This window comes from Periplaneta americana, chromosome 7, assembly GCF_040183065.1.
Source record: "Periplaneta americana isolate PAMFEO1 chromosome 7, P.americana_PAMFEO1_priV1, whole genome shotgun sequence".
NCBI classification, from domain to species: Eukaryota; Metazoa; Arthropoda; class Insecta; order Blattodea; family Blattidae; genus Periplaneta; species Periplaneta americana.
The window spans coordinates 28668720-28686959 of NC_091123.1; the positions used below are offsets into that span (position 1 = coordinate 28668720).

General features: G+C 35.8%; 1 protein-coding gene across 1 annotated transcript in view; it reads left to right on the forward strand.

The window, feature by feature from the left end:
• Positions 1–2427: 2427 nt before the first annotated feature.
• LOC138702660 (uncharacterized) overlaps positions 2428–18240 on the forward strand; it is a 552147-nt gene continuing 536334 nt past the window's right edge. Inside the window, exon 1 of the mRNA XM_069829987.1 lies at positions 2428–3082. Coding sequence (XP_069686088.1) covers positions 2428–3082 — 655 coding nt within the window. The remainder of the gene's footprint in view (positions 3083–18240) is intronic.

Here is an 18240-nt window from a genome sequence, read left to right on the forward strand (position 1 = left end):
AAAACATTTTAAAGCAACAATGTTGAAGATAGATATTTTTATTTTGCAAATTTGCCGTCATTGAACAGAAACCACGATGTAGATTTCATTACAACTAATTAGAAATTCCTCTTTCAGGTACGTAATAAACGATCTTCGCACAAAATAATGTGTGATACACGAGCAGTATGTTTTCTTTCAATTCCCGGAAATTAAAAAATCTCAAATACGTTTCGCTTTTTCAAGCTTTTCCTCGAACATGAAAACTTCAACATACCGCTCTTGTAACGCATATTACTATAGCCTAGGCCTAGTTCAATTTCTTGATTTAGGCCTGTAAGTTATTAGTCATAAACAGAAATTATAAATTGAAAAAATATATATACTGTATAGACCTATATAACGGGACTCGTTGGTAATGTAGTCAGCGTGGTACAATACCGCCAGTTACGTCGGAGGGTAATTAACATAAGATATGAAATGCACCTCTCGTATTTCAACACCTAGTTCCTGTGAGAGAAAAATAAATTTTAATTTTTCTAGGAATCGAACTCGGGACCTTTGTTTTTACAGCTGGAAACACACTAAAACCACAACTTGGGACATAAGCGAAAACTCAACTTCTAACATTAATTTATCGCCAAATATTGATCTTCATTTAATCAGGAAAAAGCAGAAAAATACAGAACCTCATTGAAGTAATATTATGCCTATAATTATGCAAACAGAGTTACTGTACGTATGATAAACTTTCAGCACGAAATGTTTGCGTCATGACGAGAGGGATGCCACCCGCCACGCGTCTTCGCGCCACCGGAGTAGCGACACGAATGCAGGATAACTTCTCCACAACATCAAACAAGGGATGCTGCGTCTTCCTTCACACGCTAATGTGGCCCTTCTTTACTCTGGACACAAGGCTCAGAATCGCGTGTCTTAGAACAGATACTTCTCATCACTACTCAGAGACACCAAGAAGGCAAACAAGGGACACCGGGGGGCGCAGCAGAGCACCGGAATGTGGCACCTCTGTCCCCGGAGTTAGGGCTCAGAATGGCTTGCTCAGGGCCGCCAGAGGAAGCCAGTGGGCGGGCTAATCGACCGACTCGGCTGCCAATCAAGTTGGAAGACGAATTTTCTTATTGGCTGATCCGTACCACGCCCCTTTATCCTCTCATTTTTATCTCCTCCCCTTTCATGAGCAGGAGAGGTGTAATTTGAACATTTTTTTCCCTCCGCCGGTAAGGGAAAGCCAGCAGGCGAAGAGGGGAGGGGTGTTACGCTTCGACAATGGCTAATACTATAGAGAATCTCCCGCTCCTCCCCACTCCAGAGTCGACGTGTATAAGGGTTGTAATAGGGGGAAGGGAAAAGGGGGGAGATATTTCGAAGGGAAAACGTAGGGAGGGATTCAAAAAACGCAGTAGTCGCAGCAGTAGCACTGAAAGAAGCATTCTAGTATGCGTTTAGTAGGGGGTTTTATATTCATCTTCTTGTCTAACCTCCCCCTTTTTAAAAAATCCGCCAATCTGAGGGAGTCTGGCCAGTTTTCGCCCTCTTGAGCAGGTGGCGATGATCCAGTTGCAGTTTTTCCCCACCACCGCTGGACCAGTTACTCACAGCCCTCCTACCCTCTTCACGGCGCGGACGGCACACTCCCATCAGTCCGGCCAGGAACGGTAAATCTTCCGCACGCGAGAAGACGCCTCATCTCGCGGACGAGTCGTCAACTTTTTTTTGTTGGGAGGGAACCTGTGTGATTTGTTTTGGTGACGAATGTGATAAGAACTCTGTGGGGTGTGACCGAGTGAAGTGACGGTAGTATTTGTTCTTGCGACGACTAGACATGTTTGGGAGTCGCTGTCAACAAGCATTCCTAATCAGCAAGGCCACATGGTTTACGTGTCAATATTTCAATTAAATGCAAAATGAGAGGCAATGTTTGCTCAAAAGTAAGATTACAACGGCCTGTTCACCAACGCCTTTTGCGTGAAAACGTTTTGCTTCAAAAATGGACACTGATATAAACATTAAAAACTTTTATAAATAAAACAAACTGTTTGTGAACTCTCAACGAACTATCTGCTCCTATAAAAACAATCAGAGCAACGAAATAATGGTCTTTTAGCCTTCTAGTAACATTTTTCATCCGTTACAGACTTACTAAGTAGCAATCAATTTAGATAATATTTGAATATATACGCTCAAATGGTGGCAACGCTTTAGAAGCATAACAAACTAACGAATTAAAATATATTTCAGCACTGAACGAATTTTAGTGTCCTTAACAATGTTTCCTAGGTAAAAGTTAATGGAAATAAGAGAGAGCAACTACAAGACAAGGACAACGAATTGAAAATGTTCCCCATAACGTACAACGAGAATTTCCGCGGACTGCGAGCCCCGGTGTGACAAACAGGTGATGATTTTCATCTGAACATCGGGATTATGAATGTAGGAGGTACGACTATTCATGTGACCGCTCCTAGCGTCTTGGGGGCCCCTGGACGGTCTCCTAACAGCAACAGCAACTCAACGCAGATCACGAGAAACTCGTCCGCAAACGGCGGTACGATGCCGCAGAGGTCGCCGTTCGCGATCCAGGAGCTCCTGGGTCTCGGAGACTCGACGGCGGCCACGTCCCACCACCACCAGATCCACCACCAGCACCACCACCAGCACCGCAGCCCCACTGCCGGCATCTCGGCCATCACGCCCAACAACGCCGGCGGCAGCAGCGGGGTCGCCGGCAGCAGCTACGGCGCCTCGCAGCACCAGAGGGTCCTGCCGCCCGCGTCCTGTTTCTCGGCCGGGGCGGCCGGCGCGGACCCCGGCTCCGGGCTGCACCACCACCACATGTCCATGGCGGCGGCCGCCAACAACCTGACGGCGAGCCGCATGGCGTACTTCAACGCCCAGGCTGCCGTCGCGGCGGCGTTCCTGCCGCACAACATGAACTCCGCCGTGAGCTCCATGGCAGCGGCGGCGGCGGCGGCCGGGATGACGGCGAGCGGGGCCGGGACCGCCGGGAGCACGCCCGCCTCTGTGCTCGGACTGAACCACCACCAGGCGCACATCCGCCACGACTCCGCCAACACGGCCGGTGAGTCACCGCGATGCAGCGGAACCTGTGCACGTTGGCCGCTCACGGTTCCATTTAAAAGTGTCCGTCTTAAACAGGTGGCCAACTTCACAGGTTTTGCTGCATTCGTAGGCCTACCTTAAAATGGAAAACTATTGCAGGTTTTTTCATTATTTTATAGGAGAAGACGGGTGAAATTTCGACCATTTCTGGTCAAAAATAACTTTTTTCGCTTTGGGGTCTCCTGCAACAGATACTAATCTAAATGTTATCAAACACACTTGGAACTGTCAGCAATAACGTCGTATTTAAATAGCTGCGCTTTTTAAATATTGAATTGTAGGTATAGGCCTATACAGTTTTACGCGACTATCGGGGACATAGGCCTATTTATCCTTGCGTTACCGATTATCCGCGGTGTATCGGAACGTAAGTAGCTTTTAGAATGACCAACAACGAGGTGGGATAATGGAGAAAAGCGTTACAACATAGCCTAATGCATAAAGTTCTGACAGATACAATGAAACCTGTCCATGTTGACCACTCACGGTTCCATTTAAAAGTGCTCGATTTAAACAGGTGGCCAACTTCACAGGTTTCGCTGCATCGGTAGGCCTACCTTAAAATGGAAAACTATTGCAGGTTTTTTCATTATTATATAAGAGAAGGCGGGTGAAATTTCGACCATTTCTGGTCAAAAATAATTTTTTTCATTTTGGAGTCTACTGCAACAGATACTAATCTAAATGCTACCAAAATTTAAGAACGCTATCACACTTGGAACTGTCAGCAATGACGTCATATTTAAGTGGCTGCGTTTTTTTAAATATTTGGTTGTACAGTTTCACGCGACTATCGTGGACATAGGCCTATTATTTTACTCCCGCGTTACAGATTATCCGCGGTGTATCGGAAGGTAAGTAGCTTTTAGAGTGACCAACAACGAGATGGGATAATGGAGAAAAGCGTTACAACATAGCCTAATGCATAAAGTTCTGACAGATACAATGAAAACTGTCCATGTTGGCCACTCACGGTTACATTTAAAAGTGTCCGACTTAAACAGGTGGCCAACTTCACAGGATTTGCTGCATCGGCAGGCCTACCTTAAAATGGAAAACTATTGCAGGTTTTTTCATTATTTTATAGGAGAAGACGGGAGAAATTTCGACCAATTCTGGTCAAAACTGATTTTTTCGTTTTAGAGGTCTACTACAACAGATGCTAAGTTAATCTAAATGTTACCAAAATTTAAGAACGCTATCACACTTGGAAGTGTCAGTAATGATGTCATATTTAAATGGCTGAGCTTTTTAAATATTTGGTTGCAGGCATATACAGTTTTACGCTACTATCGGGGACATAGGCCTATTATTTTACCCCCGCGTTACAAATTATCCGCGTTATATCGGAAGGTAAGTAGCTTTTAGAATGACCAACGACGAGATGCGATAATGGAGACAAGCGTTACAACATGGTCTAATGCATAAAGTTCTGACAGATAGGCTACAATGAAACCTATCTATGTTGGACACTCAAGGTTTCGTAGAATGTAGGCTTTCACGGCCGGCATTATTAAGATCGGTATTATCCGGGCTAGAGGGCCGTGGTCTGTTGGTAATGCAACCAAACGTTTCGTCCACTACTCCGGTAGACGACCACGGCCCTCTAGCCCGGATAATACCAATCTTACTGACGGTTTCATTTAAAAAACCTCACCTTCACAGGTTTTACTCTACCGGTACCTTAAAATGGGGAAAGGAAAAGATTTTTACTTCGGAATATGCATTATATGTCTTTCTCGTGTTAAATACTACCGTACCTGGTTAACATGTTTCGGCCTGTTCAGCCAAGACCAGCAACAACCACAAGATGAAGGTCAATAACAGACCAAAACATATTAACCAGGTACAGCAATATTTAACACGAGAAAGACATATTATAATGCATATTCCCAAGTGATATAGTGTTAAAAGTTGTGTAGGCCTAATCAAGATGAAGAATGAAGAAGGATTTTTAATTTTATTGAAGGAGAAGATGGGAGAAATTTCGATCATTACTAGTCAAAAATCTTTTCTTTTTTTTTTTGTTTTTTTTTTAGGGGCTTAAGTAGACTACGGCAAAAAATAAATCTACAGATTCTAATGTAAACGTTACCAAAGTTTAAGGACGCTACCACAATTGGAACTGCCAGTAATGACGTTATATTTAAATGACTGCGCTCTTTAAATATTTGGTTGTAGGCGTAGGCTATAGATCTACAGTGAAAGTCCGACATAACGCGACCATCAGGAGACATATTATTTTATCCCCACGTTACAGATTATCAGCGGTGTATCAGAAGGTAAGTAACTTTTAGAGTGACCAACGACGAAATGGGATAATGGAGAAAAGCATTACAACATAATGTATGAAATTGTGACAGATGCAATGAAACCTGTCTAGTTAGCCACTCACGTTTCCATTAAAAAAAAGCCCACCTTTACAGGTTTTACTCTACCGATACCTTAAAAAGGGGAACTATAGCAGGTTTTTAAACTATTTCAAAAGAGACGACGGGTGAAATTTCGAACATTTTTGGTCAAAAATCACTTTTTCGTTTTAGGGGTCTACTATAAAAGAAATTAATCTACAGATCCTAATCTATATGTTTCCAAAGTTTAAGGACCCTACTAACTTACACTTGGAACTGTCAGTAATGACAGCACTATTTAAATATTAGATGGCACATGCAATAAAAGCTCGATATAATGCAGGAAATAAGTTAATATATATATATATGAAAAGCCAAAATAGCTACTAACTTATTATTGCTTATTATTATTAAATATTGTCTTTAATCGCTGAACCTACTCTAGTAGCTCTAGGATTAATTTACTGTAAGTTTGTAAGTAACAATTTCATATGGGGTTGCATAAAATATTTTTCTACATTGTGAAAGTTGGAAGTAAATCCCGAAAAGACTAAGTATATGATTATGTCTCGTGACCAGAATATTGTACGAAATGGAAATATAAAAATTGGAGATTTATCCTTCGAAGAGGTGGAAAAATTCAAATATCTTTGGAGCAACAGTAACAAATATAAATGACACTCAGGAGGAAATTAAACGCAGAATAAATATGGGAAATGCCTGTTATTATTCGGTTGAGAAGCTTTTGTCATATAGTCTTCTGTCAAAAAGTCTGAAAGTTATAATTTATAAAACAGTTATATTACCGGTTGTTCTGTATGGTTGTGAAACTTGGACTCTCACTTTGAGAGAGGAACAGAGATTAAGGGTGTTTGAGAATAAGGTTCTTAGGAAAATATTTGGGGCTAAGAGGGATGAAGTTGCAGGAGAATGGAGAAAGTTAAACAACGCAGAGCTGCACGCATTGTATACTTCACCTGACATAATTAGGAACATAAAATCCAGATGTTTGAGATGGGCAGGACATGTAGCACGTATGGGCGAATCCAGAAATGCATATAGACTGTTAGTTGAGAGGCCGGAGGGAAAAAGATCTTTGGGGAGGCCGAGACGTAGATGGGAAGATAATATTAAAATGGATTTGGGGGAGGTAGGATATGATGGTAGAGACTGGATTAATCTTGCTCAGGATAGGGACCAATGGCGGGCTTATGTGAGGGCGGCAATGAACCTCCGGGTTCCTTAAAAGCCAGTAATTAAGTGTTCATCACGAGTAGGTACAGTAAGGAGAAAGATTCTCAAAGCGGAAGAGAAAGAACTTCATAGAATTAAAGTTCACTAATAAATAATGGTGACTTTTTCGAGGACATACTTTCCACGGCATTATATCCGAATCCGTTGTACATCGATCCGCGCTATATCTACTGTACTTTGAAAGTGATTTTTTTACACTTCTGGTTTTAGCACAATTCTACATAAGCCTATTCAAAATCTAGAGTTCTCCAAAGCTGAAATATTTTCTACATTCTCTCTAAAATAGACCTATGGTCAATTAAATGCAGTGTCAGACGTTTGACATTTCAGTACCTTTTTGAAATCACAATAATAATATCTACACAATTGGCACAAAAAATTCTCAAAGTTATGTCTTCAGCAAATATTTTTTTTAATTTTCTTTTCTTTCTCAGAAATATGCATAGGCTATGTGTTTTTCTAAATAGGCTATATCAGAAGTAGTTGGCCTACTACTCACAAATATCTTAATAATAAGTTACAGGCTTAGGCTTATTTTTTATTTTTATTTTTTATTTTATTATATATATATATTTTTTTTTGATTTAGAAAATACTCTTAAATCCCGATATGCGTGGATCGATCGGATATAACGCCACGGAAAGTATGTCCCGCCTCCCCAAAGAAATCATCATTATTTGTTAGTAAATATTAGGCTAATTCTATGACGTTCTATCTCTCCAGCATTGGGAATTTTTCTCCGTAGCGTAAGCCTAGTCGTGGTGAACACAATGAAAAAAATATTGCAGGCCTATGCAAACCCATTTAATTCTTACCTGCAGACTTGCTGTAAATTAATCCCAGGTCTAGAGTAGGTTTATCAATAAAATTAAAGACAATGATTAACAGTTGCCTCTTGGGTTCCGTAGGAGTAATGGTGTAGGCTATATCTGGTAATGTGTTCAATTGTATAGATCTATTTGATGACATAAAATTACGCTTAGCAGTGCATTATGTAGCATTCCTTTTCCCCATCATTCTATCGCCTCGTTAGCCACTCTAAAAGTTACCTTCCAATACACCGTGCATAAAACTTTAACGTGGGAGTGAAGTAATACGTCCCTTGACAGCTGCGTTAAATCGGACTTTTACTGTAGCCTATGCTACTGCCTATATTAAAACAATTGCAGACTTATAACTCAAAAAATACTTAAGTGACATGAATGAAATTTTGTACCATATATCTAAGTCTGTACCCAACAAAAGTATGTGTGCAAAACATAAACTCTCTAGTTAAAAAAAAAAAACTGTAGAATTTATAATTTACACTCACCTCTTTCCTTAAAATTTACTGAGTATAGGCTACATAAGTTAAGTACTAATATTCGCTTTTGAAAGGAATTGCTTGTGACATTCAAACCTTTCTTCTTATCCTCCTTAACTAGTGTTTTTCTATTTCTATTAATGTCTATTTTTTTATTTTTAACTGTCAATTTTACCCCGTAGACGGGTAACTTTGACAGGTTCATTTTTTAAGTTTACTTGATCAATCATGTAGGCTATTTAGTAGAAGTAACTTTGGTATATAAATACAATTTTTAAAATATTAATCATTGCGGTACCTATTAATACTTAGGCCTAAAAAATTTTTCACAATTATGCCTATTATTATGGACTATCCTGTAGTCTACAGTAGGAAACTCCATTTTACAAAGTTACAGTTATAATTATTTTACAGCGTTATAGTTATTTGTAGTCTAGTTATGTTAAAAATACATAGGCCTACTTAGTTTACAGTTATTATAGGCCTAAATTAAGTTAGATGACAATATACAAAACAAGGTTTTTACAAACGCATAATTTAGTCTAATTGCAATTAAAATTCAATGAGGAGATTTTGGATAAAAAGCCCAAACAATTTCAAATGACACCCTCTAGTTTTAATATCATCTAAAAGAGCACATCATTTTTATGTAATATTTCAATGTTATGTACAAAAACACTATAGTTGTGATTACAAAGGCAATAAAAAATTTTATTGTTGATTTATTTTGTTAGTTCTTAGCCTATGTTATGAAAGTTCTTTTATTAATTAAATCAACATGAAACAAGATTATTCTTAATAGAGGTCCTAATGATAGACTTTGAAGACAGAATACTAGCCTCACAACAACAGATATCCACACTTTTTAACCCTTAAATTGGCAATGTATCCTATAGGATACAACAGGTTAATAGTCTATATGCTATAACTTTAATAGAACAATAAAAAATGGTAGGAAAATTAAAATTTCACAATACTATAAAGGAGATACTGGTGAACAAGTGACAACCATTCTACAAAACTTTCTTCAAGAAATTGAAATATGTAACAAAAAATGGAGAACAGTCATGAACACAAATAAGTCATCAACAGTAACATTCACATACCTCAAAAAAGAAAAAGTACTTCCATTATACCTCAACTGTTCACCAGTACCACAGCATGAAGAAGTACGATATCTTGGACTCATCCTAGACAGTCGCTTGACCTGGAATAAACATCTCACTTACACCCCCAGAGATTAAGATACAGACTTCATCGATTGAAAGCAATACTTTCCAGCTCTTGTCTTTCCCTTTCCAACAAAAGGTTAATATATGTAATGCTTCTCAAACCTATTTGGCTCGATGGATGTTCATTATGGGGATCGGCTTCTATAAGCCAAATCAAGCGTATTCAAACATTCCAAAATCGGGCACTAAGAATAATCACTGGAGCACCATGGTACATGAGAAATGAAACACTTCATTCTGATCTAGATCTAGCCAAAATAGAGACTGTACTTCATTCTTCCTACACACGCTTATTTGCAACATTGTCAACACATTCTAACAACTTAATCAACCAGATTCCTCGGAACCTGCCCCCTGCACGGCCTGATCGTCGCCTCAAGAGGAAAAGACACACTGATTTGTTGATGCTTTGAGGAACGTTAATGGACGTCACCCTCTCCACAAGTCTCATATTATTATTGCGTTAATTATTTAAGCACAATTGATAGTACTAATGTACAAAAATTGTCAAATAAATTTAATAGTTATGGTACTTGTGAGGTAAGTGCAATAAAGATCACGCTCACAAGTACCATACGTAATTTTATCCATGACCATAACGAAAAATTATGTTTTATGAAAGAAAATATGTTGAAAATAAGTCCTCATGTAAACACATAACTTACCATGGCATGGATCTTAGAATCAATACGTGTACTAGGTAGGTCATGATGTAGGAGGCCATGATTAGTAAAGAATGGTATCTAAGGCGTTGGATAAATAACAAATTATAATTAATTATATAATTTTAATATATATTTTTTTCATTTTAAACGTGTATTTTCGTCTTTTTGAAGTTTCAGGGATTATTTAGAAGTGTTCACGGGACTATTGTGATTAAAATAATTTCACATTTTACTTCTGTAAACTTAAGAGGAATATTAAAACTTATTTAATCATCGTGTCTGTTTAGCTCAGTTGGCTAACGCGTGTTGTTTTAAAATCCTATAAACCCAACTTCGCAGGTTCAAGTCTCCTCGCATCCCAAAAGGTAAAATATTACAAAATTAAAAAAAAAAAAAAAAAACATATTAGATATGGATGCAATGCACAAATTACAACGTAGTAGATAGAGAAAAGAGAAGGAGATTGCGTGTATGTATATTTAAGAAATGGTAATAAAGAAGTAGAGGTAGTGAAATCTAGTAACTAATATATTAACTTGTTGAGTAATAGTTGACTGGAAAAGTATATATATGTGCCCGGGTACTAGGAAAATACTAATGAACTGTGAGATAAAGTTCAAACTGTGAGGTAAAGTCTTTATCTCACTAGTGAAATAAAGTAATGTTGAATAAAAGCCTACTTTACAAACGCAAAAGTATTTAGTAAAGGCACGTTTTTCGTTATGGTCATGGATAAAAAATAAAAAAATAAAAACAAATACTATAATATTGCACAACATATAAAATATGGACATTGCGATAGTTGTTTTCTTTACAGTCCGACAAGGTTTAATAAACTAGTATGAGAAATAAAGTTTTGCCAATTTAAGAGGAGTGGATCGGGCAAGCATGTCTGCACACATCGTTGCATGTGTACTCTCTTAGTCACGGCGTCCTTGACACTACATTTCGGAACTTTGACATTTTTAAGTACACATGCAATCGCTGTAAAGGAGTCTTTATTTGAATTTAACGAAGAGAACATGCAAAATGGAATTCACAAAGGATATGACATAAAAGTAATTTTAACTGTACGCTTTGTGACAAAATCTTCACCCGTCATTTCAGTTTGAAAAGACATCTGAAACATATTCACAGGCCAGTGTATTATAAAAGAAGGAGAGATTTTGAAGGAATTCAATATTTTTGGCGGTGAGTGAGGTTATGTTTATTATTGTAATTTATGAAATTCATGTTCTTGCTTTTATTAACGATGTATTGAATTCATGTACATGAATAGACTTGCGTTTGTGAAGTATTATTGCATTGCGTTCATTTTAGCTGAAAAACATGCATGAAACTTAATTTTTTTCTTTCTGCAGAATTTAAAAACTGGAAAGAAACTGAAGAAAGAGCGACAAAGTCAAACTATGTAAGATAACGGGGAAATACTACAAGGAAGATTGAATTTAATCAAGAGAATATGCAAAATGGAATCCACAAAGGATATTGCTAGACATAAAATTAATTTTAACTGTAGGCTATCTGCAATATTTCGAAGTGCAAAAACTCAGAAGCTTCTCGAGGCGGAACTACAATATAAGGTCCAAGAGCTTTAAAAAAAGGCCACCAAGGGAAAATACCGAAAGAGCAAGATTCGACCCGGTGTTCTGGATTGAGTCTAGACGTAGCTCAGTGGTTAGAGCATCCAGTGTGTAGAACTGGAGGGTCCCATGTTCGATTCCCGCCGCCGGAGCGAATTTTTCTCCATTAATAACCAAATGTTTTTAATACAAGAGTTCGTTTTGTTAGCAGTCTGAGTTCAGACATTATCCTAGAGCAAAATTAAACCTTTCGAAATATTCCGTAAAATCTCTCAGACTTGATTCTGGGCTTTAGTTTCTACAATAATTCACAGTACTCGTACCTGTCACTGTTTACTAGAACTATATCAATTTTAGGTATGAAATGAGCAAAACATTTGAATTTGCGTATATAAAATACTATCATCTACTTTCCTGAAGAAGAATGTGTCTTCAACATTTCTGCCATCGGCGATGACGGGGTTTTCCACGCTAAACTCTGCCATTTGCTAGCTGATTCATAACTAACAACTAATACAGGACCCAAGTTCCATCAATGATAACCGAAACGAAATTCCTTCGATCTCGTAATGTTCCAAATATTTTCATATAATTCTTCGAAGTTTTAGATTAAGTGCTAAAATGTTAGCTATTTTAGTTCTCGCAATTTTTGAGTTCGTGGTACTCATAACGATGTAGCTCATTATTAAGTTTCTTATAGTTGCGATGCATAAACTGTTGCTAAGCAACTAACAGCTGTACTTGCAAATTGGAATTGTAAAGTTTAGCAACTTACTTGAAGTTAAGGTACTATGTCTTTTGGAATGTGCACTTTTGAGTAGAATTATTGTAGATATAACTTTAATTTAGCCTTTTTTTAATCAGCTTTCTTTATAAAGTAACAGAAGGGAAGAAGATTGATTGTATATCATCTCTCTATATCTCTAGAAAATTAAGGACATCAATGCGTTATACAAATCGGCGGGCCAGTTAAAAAGGGAACCAACTCAAATTTTAAAGGTTTGAGAAAACTGCATTTTAAAATTTCATATTGCTATGAAAAATTCAAGGATTACTGAAATTACTCCAAATTCTGTTAATGATGTTTCATATAAGCTTACGCCTATACTTTAAGTTCAAATTAGACTGATGTTAATTCGACTTTTCACAGAAACATGAAGCTTTAAAATGCAGCTATCACAAAACCTTAAGGGCACTATTCATATACATTTTTAGCTTGGGTTTTCGGTGGATTATCAGCGTTTATCGTATTCATAAACCAGTGTTAGCGATAGGATATGATTTGAATTCTGTACTAGTAGCCAGTGGATAGCCGGGGCTAGCTTAGTACGCTCGTAGCGCGTGCTGCGAAATGTCTATGAATAGCACCCTTAATTTTTAGTCGTTTCTGTTTTGAACTGTACCGTCGAAATATTTTATTTTTAAAGCAGGGATCCTTAACGCTTATAGTTCCTCAGGGTAATTTTGTACTTATTTTCGAATACATAAAGTAATAGACATAATAATAATAATAATAATAATAATAATAATAATAATAATAATAATACATAATAATAATATGTTTGTTTAATGTTTCGAACTTTTGAGCCGTTTGCAGACTCAAAATCTGAAATTGTTCTGACCTTTATCGCTCAGGTCTTTCACTACTTATTTTGACTTATAATAATAATAATAATAATAATAATAATAATAATAATAATAATAATAATAATAATAATAATGTTACCTTACGTAATCTTAAGTGATTAATTCTTAATACTTTTATTTCGGTAGGGGCTATAGGCTATAATTCCACATCTTTAAATAACTTATAGGCCTAACTTGTAGTTTTCTTCTAATTTATTCGTTAATAGTGCCATGAGCTGGGGTGAAAACCGCTAATCTAAGAGAAAAGTAATGTTTGTTTTTATCTATTTTTATAAAATCTCAATAACATTAGTTCACTAATATGCTGTTATTCTAATATAGGTCTAAGCATCCATATAACTAAAATGAATTACATTATGCCTAATTTGTGTTTAATTCTTGAAGATAAAATACAGAGATATTTAAATGGATCAAACAGTTCTGTTTTGCTATTGATCACTATTTTGAAGAAAAAAAGTCCTCTTTATATATTTATTAGGCCTAAGTGTTTTGCACTAACCTTAAAATAGGAATATATATATATGTCAATACGAAAACGTCAGGAAGAAACATGAACGTAACTAGTTCATGACACTCAAGAGAAAGTAGACACCTCCGGTTCCAAATAAGATAGAAGTTTCTTCAATTTAACTAAAAGAATAATAATTATTTCACTAGAATTGTCAAAATGAGTCAGAAAATTATGCCACTTTGTCAGCACATAAAATGATCTAGCTACAGATTAAGATGTGTTATAGGCCTAGTTAGATATTAATACACACAGAATTTATGGAATATTTGTACACGATTATAGGAATAGAAATTAATTTATTCAGTAATAAATATTAACAGAAGGTGGGATTCATAATACGGATAACACTTGCAACGTTAGAGGAAAAATGTTAGTGGAACAGAGTTTACAGCTTCCTACGAATAAATTATTACGAATCCTGTTAATTCATAGACAGACATCTGTAAATATTTTATATATTTTTGGAATATTTAGGTTGAATATCTTAAGCCTTAGTGAAGAAATAGGCTATATAGGATAATGTAAAATGTTCATGTGATAACAAATGTGGACACATTGTAAAATATTTAAATTCCAAATGTGTACTGAGATCTAAAAGATCGACATGGAAAGATCAGAAGCATCTCGTGGTCGATTGGAACAGGTCTTGATATTCCATCTACTTATAGTGATCCATAATCTTCGAGCCGTCTTCTCATCGACTTTTCTGCATTTTTGTGCTTTATTCCTTATAACGTCAATTATTATTCCATTAACATATACTCTGGTAACATGATTATTGCATTCTTGTCTCCATCTTTTCACAATTTTTATGCATCCATGATTATTGCATTATTGTCTCCATCTTCTCACAATTTTTATGCATCCATGATTATTGCATTCTTGTCTCCATCTTTTCACAATTTTTATGCATCCATGATTATTGCATTATTGTCTCCATCTTCTCACAATTTTTAGGTCTCCATGATTATTGCATTATTGTTTCCATCTTTTCACAATTTTTGTCTCCATGATTATTGCATTATTGTCTCCATCTTCTCACAATTTTTATGCATCCATGATTATTGCATTCTTGTCTCCATCTTTTCACAATTTTTATGCATCCATGATTATTGCATTATTGTCTCCATCTTCTCACAATTTTTATGCATCCATGATTATTGCATTCTTGTCTCCATCTTTTCACAATTTTTATGCATCCATGATTATTGCATTATTGTCTCCATCTTTTCACAGTTTTTATGTCTCCATGATTATTGCATTCTTGCCTCCATCTCTTCACAATTTTTATGTCTCCATGATTATTGCATTTTTGTCTCCATCTTTTCATAATTTCTATGTCTCCATGATTATTGCATTCTTGCCTCCATCTCTTCACAATTTTTATATCTCCATGATTATTGCATTCTTGCTTCCATCTTTTCACAATTTTTATGTCTCCATGATTATTGCATTATTGTCTCCATCTTTTCACAATTTTTTATGTCGCCATGATTATTGTATTCTTGGCTCCATCTCTTCACAATTTTTATGTCTTCATGATATTATTGATTCCATATTTTCAAAATTTTTATGTCTCCATGATTATTGCATTATTGTCTCCATCTCTTCACAATTCTTATATCTCCATGATTATTGTATTGTTGATTCCATCTTTTCAAAATTTTTATGTCTCCATGATTATTGCATTATTGTCTCCATCTTTTTACAATTTTTTATGTCTCCATGTTTATTGCATTCTTGCCTCCATCTCTTCACAATTTTTATGTCTCCATGATTATTGCATTCTTGTCTCCATTTTTTCACAGTTTTTATGTCGCCATGATTATTACATTCTTGTCTCCATCTTTTCACAATTTTTATGTCAACATGATTATTGCATTCTTGTCTCCATCTTTTCACCATTTTTATGTCTCCATGATTATTGCATTATTGTCTCCATCTTTTCACAATTTTTATGTCAACATGATTATTGCATTCTTGTCTCCATTTTTTTCACAATTTTTATGTCAACATGATTATTGCATTCTTGTCTCCATTTTTTCAAAGTTTTTATGTCTCCATGATTATTGCATTCTTGCCTCCATTTCTTCATAACTTTTATGTCTCCATGATTATTGCATTATTGTCTCCATCTTTTCACAAGTTTTTATGTCTCCATGATTATTGCATTCTTGTTTCCATCTCTTCACAATTTTTATATCTCCATGATTATTGCATTCTTGCCTCCATCTCTTCACAATTTTTATATTTCCATGATTATTGCATTCTTGTCTCCATCTCTTCACAATTTTTATGTCTCCATGATTATTGCATTCTTGTCTCCATCTCTTCACAATATTTATGTCTCCATGATTATTGCATTCTTCTCTCCATCTTTTCACAATTTTTATGTCTGCATGTATATTGCATTTTTGTCGCCATCTTTTCACCATTTTTATGTCTCCATGATTATTGCATTATTGTCTCCATCTTTTCACAATTTTTATGTCAACATGATTATTGCATCCTTGTCTCCATTTTTTTTTTCACAATTTTTATGTCAATATGATTATTGCATTCTTGCCTCCATCTCTTCACAATTTTTATGTCTCCATGATTATTGCATTCTTGTTGCCATATTTTCACAATTTTTATGTCTCTATGATTATTGCATTCTTGTCTCCATCTTTTCACCATTTTTATGTCTCCATGATTATTGCATTATTGTCTCCATCTTTTCATAATTTTTATGTCAACATGATTATTGCATTCTTGTCTCCATTTTTTCACAGTTTTTATGTCTCCATGATTATTGCATTCTTGTCTCCATCTTTTCACAATTTTTATGTCTCTATGATTATTGCATTCTTGTCTCCATCTTTTCACCATTTTTGTCGCCATGATTATTGCATTACTGTCTCCATCTTTTCAACATTTTGTATGTCTCCATGATTATTGCATTCTCGTCTCCATCTTTTCACAATGTATAGCCTATGTCTCCGTTATTATAACATTTTTACATCTACTCTGGTTTATATGTTAAATCCAATTTTATTTTTCTTGTAACATAGGCCTATCATTTCTGCTCGTAATTTCTGTTCTGTTGCTTTCGTTCCAGTACTTCTTATTGCTAAGCCTGTAATTACAAATGTTATATTTATATTAGATGTTGAAATATGAAATAAATTGTCAATTATTTGTCCAATACTGTAATAGTTAAAGAATAGCATTTATATTGTGCAAGTTTACACAAAGATAATGCAAATAATGTATTCCATTAATGTCATACCACACGGGGTTTCCAAGTAACTGGTTGCATTTCGTTTAGCATTTATGACATTACGCATGTTTTGATATGCAGAAAATCGTTTAATTTTCTACAATATCATTGTGATATGTAATGTAACTTTATTTTTATATTAACAAGTCTTAATAAATAGGCCTACGTATTCGTTAAAAATACAATTTGTATTTTAAAAGCTTTATCGGCATTTTCATAAGAAATAAATTACAAATACGACTTGCATTTTACAAATCTGCATTTAGAGCATACATTTTATTTATTCACGCTCCCATGTGGGCAACTGCGCTGTGCACTGCCGCTTCCACTCTACTTCCCGCGAGTGTGGAAAGATAAAATGCATGCACTGTATTTACAAGCCTAAAGTAAATTGTAAAACGTACTGCGTGTAATACAGTTTACTAGGGATTTAACATGGGATATCAATTATTTGTAAATACTATTATTTATGCATGTGTCAAAGAAAAATGTTATAAGGAAATATGTTAGGAGACTGAAAATATATCGAAAGACACTAATAATTATTTTTATTTTCTTAGTAAGGTAGGTTCAACGTAGAAATATTTCTACAGGAAAGTGTCTTCTTAGATGTATGTTCTATAGGGCCTAGATATTTTAAGAATTAGTCATTTTAGAAAAGGTTTTAGTCCGAAATCACAACAGGAATAAGATCTCCATAAAAATGGCCTTATTCCAGGAATGGGGTCTTTTCAAATGTGCTGTGAAAATGTGCTGCTTCTGTATATGAGCCGTTCAGAGCAGAAGTGGCATAAGTCAAAATTGGGTAATGAGGATTAAAGTAAATATTCCGTAAAATACAGCGCAAAGTAGCAATTAATATTCAATTTATTTAAACTATTAGTAGTCGGTGGATAGCAAGAAGTTCATGTTAATTGCTACTTTGCGCTGTATTTTACAGAAACTTTACTTTAAACCTCATTAGCCAATTTTGACTTACACCACTTTTGCTCTGAACGGCTCATATCTTAATGAATCCATGAATAATGCCATTTCTTAACAGAAAGGTAGCCTATATTCAAGTATGACGAATACAATAATAATAATAATAATAATAATAATAATAATAATAATAATAATAATAATAATCCGTGGCGCTACAGCCCGTGAAGGGCCTAGACCGACCAGCCGGCTGCTGGTCTCACGCCCACATGCCGAAGCAGAGGTGGACGATCATCCAACCAGAATGGAGGTATCGTGTGGTTAGCACGATGATTCCCCCAGCCGTTATAGCTGGCATTCGCAACCGGATTTCGCTACCTATCGTAGC